At 31.9% G+C, this 9,782-nt stretch overlaps 1 protein-coding gene across 1 annotated transcript in view; it reads left to right on the top strand.

Annotated features, from left to right (window-relative positions):
• The window catches only part of LOC101988555 (cilia- and flagella-associated protein 47-like), a 17,404-nt gene extending 7,622 nt beyond the window's left edge, over positions 1–9,782 (top strand). Inside the window, exons 3-9 of the mRNA XM_026784907.1 lie at positions 619–734; positions 2,641–2,791; positions 4,430–4,518; positions 5,006–5,086; positions 7,872–7,939; positions 9,386–9,531; positions 9,678–9,782. Coding sequence (XP_026640708.1) covers positions 619–734; positions 2,641–2,791; positions 4,430–4,518; positions 5,006–5,086; positions 7,872–7,939; positions 9,386–9,531; positions 9,678–9,782 — 756 coding nt within the window. The remainder of the gene's footprint in view (positions 1–618; positions 735–2,640; positions 2,792–4,429; positions 4,519–5,005; positions 5,087–7,871; positions 7,940–9,385; positions 9,532–9,677) is intronic.

Genomic DNA, 9,782 nt, shown 5'->3' on the forward strand with positions numbered 1-9,782 from the left:
TACTCCTCCTCCTCCTACTCCTCCTCCTCCTCTTCTATTTTAATATTCTCCATGTTTCTAGTTCAGGTAATACCTAGTTAAACTCCTTTCGAACCTGGGCACAACCATTTCTATCCTGGATATATCCTCAAAATTAAACTCCTTGGTGAACATTCTTCACTGATCTGAAAGACTCTTCTTTTGTGGAAACTAAACTATGCCAATTTTGCTAAAAATCTCCTGAAATTTTTCCAAATAAAAATTAAATCCAAGTTGCTAGTTTGAAGACTTAGAATTGTCATATAAAATATTAGAGGTCCTTCTTCAATTTGATAAATCTTAATGATAGATAGAAGTGCTGTCATTAAACACCCAGACTGTAGTTTTGTAGTTTACATGGTGGTTTGCACCTATCATTTCATCACTTGGGAGGCTGAACTGAAATCTAATCATTTCCAGGCCAGCCTGGGCTATGTAGCAAGGTCCTGTCCAATACACATGTAAATTCTAATACTTTTTTATACCTTCCAGTTAATATAGTATGCATTATGATGAGAATGTTCATGTGCACTAACTGTTTAACTTTAAGAAGTGGTGTAGGTTTTAATCTTCTTTGTACCATCTTTGCCATCTACATAGATATTATTGAAGAACCCAAGCTTGAAAAATTTAGTTTATACAGCTACAATTGTTGGAAGAGATGCTGCTGACTTTTCTCTCGCCCAGACAGGGAATGTTATAACAATTGCCCCAAAGTAAGTGTTTTAAAAGTATTCTAACTTATTTAACTTGTAAAATGAAAACATTTATTATTTACAGTTATTATTAAAATATGACTTCAACTCTTCTAAATTGATAGTTGTATAATGAAAAACTTTCACTCAAATAACATGTTTATATTTCTGAGATTCCTCTTTAATTTTGTCAAAACAGTCCTAACACTACATTGCAGCTAATTTTATGCAAGTATTTAATTTTGATTTCCTTTATGTGTATATGGGCCATTGTGTTAAAATTATGATTTTTTTACACAGCATAACTATGTTTAATGAAGGGAATCCAACTAGTGCATACTAACATATAATTTTATAATATACATATTACATTATGTGTAATTTCTGATTATCACAGCAACATAGGTTCATGACAGAAATTTAGAAACTATGGAAGAATAAAAAACAAAATAAGTAAAAGTTTTAAAATTCTGCTTCCAAAAAGCACTGATGTTACCATATTTTTTTATCCTCTTAATAGTTATTGTGCTTATATAGATAGTAGATAAATATCTAGGAGGATATATATGAATGTTCATATGATCCTACTTGTGACATATAAAGGATTACATTATTCATTTTTAAATCTATTCAGTAATGTTGTATACTCATCTGTGCACTATAGAATGGATAATTCAGGAGATTAAAAATTATATACTTTGATCTACTTACTGTATCCCATAAGCCTAAAACAGTTCCTAATGTACTAGAAGTTTTCTGTCTGTCTGTCTGTCTGTCTGTCTGTCTGTCTGTCTGTCTATCTATCTAGATATCTAGATATATAAATTAAAATGAGTGAGTTATTGAATTAATGGACTCTAAGCAGTATATAGAAAATTCTTAATTCAATATGGTATTCTTGCACCGAATTCTAGCTTCTACACCCCAGAAATGACTATGATATGAACAGCTTTTTATTTTCAATGAAATTCCAGCCCCTGAGTCTTGTATAATAGTCCATCTGAACAAAATTTAGATCAGTGAGAATACATCAACATAAAAGACCTCATGTTGTACGCAGCCTGTGATTTTTCCCTACAAGATATAGTTTGTGCATTTCTGTTGATTTTTACATACACTTACTCACCTTGGTTTTGCTTCTACCTCATCTCAATCATTAATCAATGGTTCCACAGACTATGCCAATAAGGTAAGTTTTGACAACAAAGGAAAGTATTCCTATATTCATTATTAACATTTTTACCTTAAAAGAGTTTATAATAAGTAATAATTTATAGGACAGAATAACTGAGTGTTATATATAATGATAGTTATGCTAAAAGCCAGAGTTAAAATCAGTAGTAAAATATTCCTGGTATTTATCATTTGTATTCAGTTGTATAAACCCAGCTTATTCTTAATTCAAAGTCTGTTACTTACCTGAAAAGAGAAAGGAAATAGTGCTGCATTTTGTCCTTGCACAAGAGAAAACCAAAAGACAACAAAGTTGACTGCATATTAGAGGGGAAGAGGCAAGTTCATAGTACGATGGTACCATTTTCTACCCTATAACTATTCCAAAGAACTTAAGTTAGCAAGTCTCTGAGCTCATCACCAACCATGAGGCTGGGATAGCGTCAAAGGAATATTCTTGGGCTTCATAATACTCCACTTCTTTTGTTTCAAAAGGATCTATGTGCTTCCTTTTAAGCTGTTAAAATTTGGCCCAGTGACATATTTTTTTTCTGGAAATGGGTAAATAGAATCTTGTGTACAGCTATTAGATGACATTCTATAATACATGTTAAAAATGAAAATACGTGAATATATTTTCTTTATTTTATCTTCTAATTGATTTTCGTCAAATAATTAACATACTGCTGCTCTTTATATAGTCTTTTATTTCAATAAAATGTAAATGTTTCCTCTTTTATTTTTTATTAAATAGAAACCAAATTGTCCTCTATGTGAAATTTTTAAGTCGCTTCCTCCATCCTACTGAAGCTACACTATTATTAATTTCAAAACCTAAGGGTGGAGTAGGAGGGAGTACTATGGCTTTTGCTCTGAAAGGAGAAGTACTAAATTTTAAAGCAATTGTAAGTCAACTATACTTCTTTTATCTACTTTTGTTCCTGTTCCTCAGACCCTGTAATGTCACACCATGATAGTCTTTCTTGTTTGTCTCTAGTCAGATCTTAGTCCTTTAGTCTTTGCCATCAAACCTTGAAATTAAGGTTTGGGGATGAGGTTGCTGAAAGTTTGAATGTGATTCAAAAAATATTTGTCTGCTGCGGACATTGATTAATTTTTAATATACATTTTAATTGTATTTATTTATTTTGTGTGTGTGTGTGTGTGTGCTGTACATGTGCTTATACATGTAAATGCTTGCACATCTATGTTAGCACATGTGTGCCATTTTGCATGTGTGCCACAGCACGATGGAGGGCAGACAACAGCTTGCAAAAAGTGTGTTCTGCAGATTGAATACAGCTCTAAAGACTTGGCAGCAAGCACCTTTACGTTCTCAATCATCTTTCTAACTGGGCATTCATCAGTTTATCTGGAGTGTTCTCTATAGCCAATTCATTTTAAAGTTCATGTTAATACTATATTTATTGTAGGATTATAATGTTCTTGACTGATTTCTGCGTTTTCATATCTCAGAAAATGGGAAAGAAATATATTGGAAACTTTTTATAAACATCTTGTTTAAATATTATTTGCTACCATGGAGAAATGGAAAAGTCAAGGACATTTATTGTTTCCAGGTTTCTATGTTTATTATAAAATACAATACAAAACAAAACTTTTGACTGTGCAAAACCAGAGAATAAAGTACAAAGAATGACTCTAGATGTATTAAGTGGTAGCCAGATATTAGAAAAGAGCACCAAGATGCTCATATAGACAGACTGACTTACTGGGCAGTGATGTGCCAAGCAAAGTGTGGCTATTTCTCACAATGATACATTGTTTTCTTCCAATGTCCTCTTTAATAATGAACTCTTCATATCTGTCAACTCTTTCACATATATTCCCTGAAGCAATGCATTATTTTGTTGCATGAATTTGAGTGGGATTGCTGATTTGATCCCTTCATTAACCTTAGGAAGGGAAAGTAAACTTGAAAACTGAATGCCTGAATACTGTGCAACTCTGATTACACTCCACTCTTCCCACTCAAGTCAAAAGGAAGTAGATTACTTTATAATGGAGAAAATATTTAAAACAAGCACAACTATCCTACAACTGTAAAATTTAAGTAAATTTTTATTCAAAATTAATTTATAAGTTTTATTTTATTATCTGTGCTATTATTACAAACATGTCATTATAACCAGGAAAATATGAACATAAATAAGCCAACATTCATATACTAGTTAGGTCATAGATACAAATATCTAACATATATATATATATATATATATATATATTTACAGAAATAAATCATGGTTTTATCATTATCTGTTTATTTATGAAATCAGTTTGGAGATCAATTTAAGAGGCATTCAAATCAAGTATTTTAATTGCTAGCACATTATTGTGGATAAGTAGAAGATAAGTATTTCTTATCCTATTTGAATTTTAATAGCAAAATATCTGTGAGGAAAATAATTTCATTAATTATTGTAATAATCAAGTAGACAGTAGGTTTTTGAGGTGGCATTTAGTAATCAAAAATATTCTGGGTTTTGGCATTATTTTATATTGTGATTTTTTTTTTACTTTAGGAAATTCTAAAATGCAAATCTCCATGTTATCAATGGAAAGAAGTCAGTGTAAATGTGAAAAATCCCTTTCCAGTGGGTGGAGATTTTAAGTAAGTCATTGTTTTCCTGTAAAGTTATTGCAGTTCATGATCTATATTCAAGAAAAATAATTGTCCTTTCCTCTTTAACATGATTCTTGTGAGGAAAAAAATTGCATGTGCTTATATTCTTTATATTCCTATGAACTGGGACTGCAATGCCTGCAACAAGTCTAAGTCAGATGAATCCTGGCCAGAAATGAAGTGGAATTAGACACAAAGTCTCATCTCTATCCAAGATACTATTTGTGATTGATATCTTTTTAAAGAATGAAAATTGTTTAATTTATTTCATTTTGAAGTTAATTTTATTTTCTATATAAATATTTCACATATTTTTGTTTGAGGTCTTCCCCTTTTCCCTAATATATCTTTGGAGTCATGGAAGGGTAAGTGCAGTCTGAATTTAGGTGACAGATGATGAGAAAAATGACACTTTTGTTGTTATCTGAACTTTTTATGTGACAATTGGAAATAATTCTTTTTGTATTTCTTTCAGTGTCATTCTTGTGGAATCCACAACACTTATGTATTTGCCATCACAAGTAACTGAATCTTCAAAAGCTGCTGTGAGGCCTGAGTAAGCGGCTTTGATTTTTTTTATTTATTACTTTATATATAATACCAATCAAAATTTCTACTTCCTCCCCTTCTACCACTTCCCCTCACACTCCCTCACACACCTTTCCCCCTCCCCCTCCAGTCCTAAGAGAGGGCAAGGTACCCTGCCCTATGTTGGAGGAAGGGCAGCTTTGATTTTATACTCATACTGTGGCAGTAGGAGAGTTCCTAGGCAGGTGGCCTACACATTATTCTAGCTGACATGGCCTGGGTTTGCATAGGGAATCTCCCATTATTTTTTAAAGATACCGCACAAATATTCTTGCTGTGGTAGTGCATGCCTTTAATCCCAGTATTCCTGAGAAAGAGGTAGGTGTATCATAGTGAGTTCAAGGCTAGCTTGGTCTACAAAGTGAGTTTCAGGACTACCAGGGATGTTATACAGAGAAGCCCTGTCTCAAAAAACAAAACAAACAAACAAACAACAAAAAATGATAATATAGTTCTAGATTTTTATATTTTTTAGATTTTTCTTGAATTATAGATTCTGTCATCATAAATTTTGCTTAAATGGCTTTAAAATAGTTTTCATATTAACAGTGGATACTTATTCTGTGATATTTTAGAGTCAGATTTCTGTTCAGTGTTGTAGTATCTGAGCATAAGTAACACAAAATCATTTAAAAAATGGCCACTGGTACATTCCCACCCCCTTTTAAAGAAACCTATACATATGGAGAATAAAATGAACCCAAAACTTCATTCTCTTATATACCGTCTCATGCTGCACAAAATCCAGATTTGGACTTTATTGGCTACTTGGCTTAAATAGAACCTTGGATATCTGCTGTAACATCATCTAATAAAGATCTTGGTAACTCTTGTTCAAAATACTTTGAAGTAGGGTATAAACTTTAGAGCTACCTTTCAAGCTCAGAAGATAATCAACTCAATGACTTTTTAACAATTTTATATGAGAAGACCTGTTTATCAGAACCAAAAATTAAAATATGTCATTCATCTATATTTCAAAAATAATTCCCATTTTCTCATTCACCAATGAATTAACAAGAAGTATTGTTTGATCAAAAATTTGCCTACAATTTATCCTATTTTGATACTATTTTCTCCAAGTTTAGAAAGCTTTCAAAATGCTCCTGATGAAACATCTCTAGCAGGCATCTGTTAATAGCTAGAAAAAAAAGTTAGAAGGCTGTGTACCAGTAGTAACAAAAAGACAGGTGAGATACTATTTCATTTCACTTTGGGCTACCAAGACACTAATTTTATAAAATAATGGTGTTTGTCAATGAATTTCTAGACTTGTGATCGTTAAGTATAATAGAATATTTACAAACCATACAATTTTAACTAAATTATTTTCAGATTTCTCCAATAATCAAAATAATACTTAGTTTCATAAAATTGTAAGACAGGTTCCTAAGTCCACCATGTTCTCTGTCATTATCATGAGCTGAATATTGATCTTAGCTTATCTAAGTTTAGGAAAAGCTGCTAAGGATGAGGCAGCTTGCAAATTTCTCCAAAGGCTTTTTTATTATTTTTTCTGACAAAATACACAAAGGAAAGAGATATGAAGCTCAGATCCATATACTTTTCTACATACTATGATAAAAATTATTGAAAGACTAGAGATTGCAAATATTAAACAAAATGAACCTTTAGATTGTCTGTAGGTTTTAATCAGTAATTCTGCTTTGATATCCATTATCAAAGAGATGACAGTGGAGCCATATATGAAGAAATAAGATACAATCTTTGTAACGCTTTTTACTCTGTTTATGAACTGTATTTTACATGGGAAAGTATCTAGCTATTATACCCAGGAGAGCTGTAAATTAAAGTATCCAAATTCTAAAATTACACAAAATATTAAAAGTTCCTTTCTTTTTACAAAAGATAGTATAGTACTTAAATTTCCTACCAAATGTGTACTAGTAGAATTAAAGCACAGAATAATTATAAAAGTGGGAAATAACATCAACAAGAATATGTTTCTAAGAAAGTGTTATTTATAATATTCAAATGAAACAAAAGTAATGGAAGTATTTATGATAACATGGAAATAAGATTTTGCAGGGTCAAATTCATGTGTATATCTATAAATAATAAATATTTTCTGATAGCTTAGTGATCAAGATAATCATAAATACTAACAGAGAGCTAATATGGGTGAAGCTTATGGCTCTGTATTACATGAAACCTATAAAGAGAGACAGTTGTCTCAGATTATGATTTGCTCTATCATTTCTATGACTGAAACTGAAATTTGAAAACTGTTATGTATCCCACATTTATAAAAATGGCACAAACATGGAAATAATTATAGAGATTTTTTCCAAGGAAAGGAAATTTGTTTTACAACCTCTTTGGGAGAAAATTTCTGCTTATCCCTGACATGCACCCCATTTTTCTCACTATTTAAAAATTAAAGAGGCCCGTTTCACTAATATTTATAGCTAATGTTAGACATTTGGTCAAATGGGCCCTTAATCCCAACACTAGGGACACAGAGAGAGGAAGATCTCTATGAATTCCCTGTCATCCTGACTTAAATAGTAAGTTGCAGGCAAGTAAGGCAGTGAGAACCTGTCTAAAAGAAAGATAGGAATATAAAAAATTGGATTTCTTTCTTTTCTAGTTTTTGAGTTTTTAAAACAAAATAAACACCACATATTATATTATAGATAGCAATAATTACCAAATATCTACAATATTTAATAAAATAAAAAAGTGAAAAATCTTTGGTGTGTAATGTGGATGTTCTTTCTCTCTTCTGACAGTCGTAGTATGGATAGTGACTATGGTGCTGATGGGAGTTGTTCCCACGCTGAAAGTGGCATAAGAACCTGTGAGTACCTTGGTGAAAGGTTTATTGCTTTTTTTGTTTTTTTAACTTGGATCTGATTAGTTTTGTTTTTTGAGACAGGGTTCCTCTGTCTAACAGTCCTGATTCTCCTGGAACTCACTTTGTGGACCAGACTGGCCTCAGATTCACAGAGATCCACCTGCCTCTACATCCTGAGTGCTGGGATTAAAGATATGTGCCATCTCATCCGATTTGGATCTGATTTTTACGTGAACAAAAAAGGAACTGAGATAATACATCAAGGAAGATTTTTGACGAAAGAACTACTAGAGATTTCTGGCCAGATGGAGACTGACTTATTGGTTGTCTGTCTTTTCTTTTGAGCACCCTTTTGAGGACTGTGCCCACATCTTTCCTTTTATCCCTACCTTTGCAAATAGGGAGCATGATTAAATAGCTGGTTCTTATGCTGCTTTTGAATTTTATTGAACTCTTTTAACCTATTAGGTACTAGGTATTATTAAGTTTGGAATTATAAAAATACAGTTTTTTATCTAGTATTATTAAGTAAACACAAGTCTCAAAAAAGATGGGCAAAGTTACACGAAGGTATCTTAAAAGAACTCCAATTTGACTTTCAGAAGATAATCCTTGTGTTGCTGAAAACCCTAATATTTGAACCTTATATTTAAAATGCTCTATCAAAAGTTTGAATATGCTGTGAAAATTTCTTTTAAAAGATGGGTAGAGAGACAGACAGAAAAACTGTTATAAAAGGAACACCAGAGTTGATCACAATTACAAAGTGTTTGTTCATATAAAATCAGTAAGGTTGGCCTATCATATTACCACATTTTAGTAGAACTTGAGGAATCTATCAACATATTTTAAAACTGTTAACAAAAAATATGAATACTTTTGCATATCTAGTAATTTCCAGCTCGAACTGTTCATTTTCTTTGTTATATGAATTGTTTCCCAGGTCATAAAAACTGAACATTCAAGAGTGACTATATATATTATATACATTTATGATATATATATATGTGTATGAATTACATTCATAATACATATGTGTGTGGGAATTAAATTTAAATAGTACCACAGTCTTCCTTCATGAGAGTATTAAGGAATTTTTAATTTCAAGCTTGAGATCAGGGCACCAATAGTTTTTATTAAAAAGAAGTATGTATTATCATTTTTTTTCAATACAGGGTTTTTTTGTGTATGTAGATTTGGCTGTCAGAAAACTGGTTATGTAGATTGGGCTGGTCCTCAAACTTACAGAGATTTGCCTGCCTCTGCATCCTGAGTGCTGGGATTAAAGGCATGCACCACCATAACCAGGCATGTGTTATCTCATAATATTATGTTATAGTGGTTTCAATATTTTATACATTCTAAAATGTTAATTATTTATTAAAACACTAGTTTGCTTGAATAATACTTATATCATTCATCAACTTTCTCTGTGTCCTTTTTCCTTAGCAATTAAGTCTAACTTTATCAGAGAATTCTTCTGTTCAATGCCTACATTTTTCTTGGAAGCCAAAGGATCTTCAAGCCTGGAGATCTACTATCTTCCCTTTGATATGCATGTCCGCTATTGTGCCGTCATCCTGAGCAACAAAGAGGTAAGAACAGAATTGTGCTCTGTGCTTATTCCATTAATGGTTGCTTTCATAATGTAGTAATCACTAAAGCTAATTTAAAGTAAATGTGACTCCAGATATTCATGTTTCTAATCCTCAATTTCCAAGGCAAAATTCTTCTTCTGAAGAATACCAAAAAATTTCCACAACTTAGACACAAATTTAAGGTCTCAGCATATGCGAGTTTTATGGCAGCAGAACCTCCAGGACTAGCTTTATCTCAGTTTCTGTGA

The sequence above is a fragment of the Microtus ochrogaster genome, chromosome X (genome assembly GCF_000317375.1).
Source record: "Microtus ochrogaster isolate Prairie Vole_2 chromosome X, MicOch1.0, whole genome shotgun sequence".
Lineage (NCBI taxonomy): Eukaryota > Metazoa > Chordata > Mammalia > Rodentia > Cricetidae > Microtus > Microtus ochrogaster.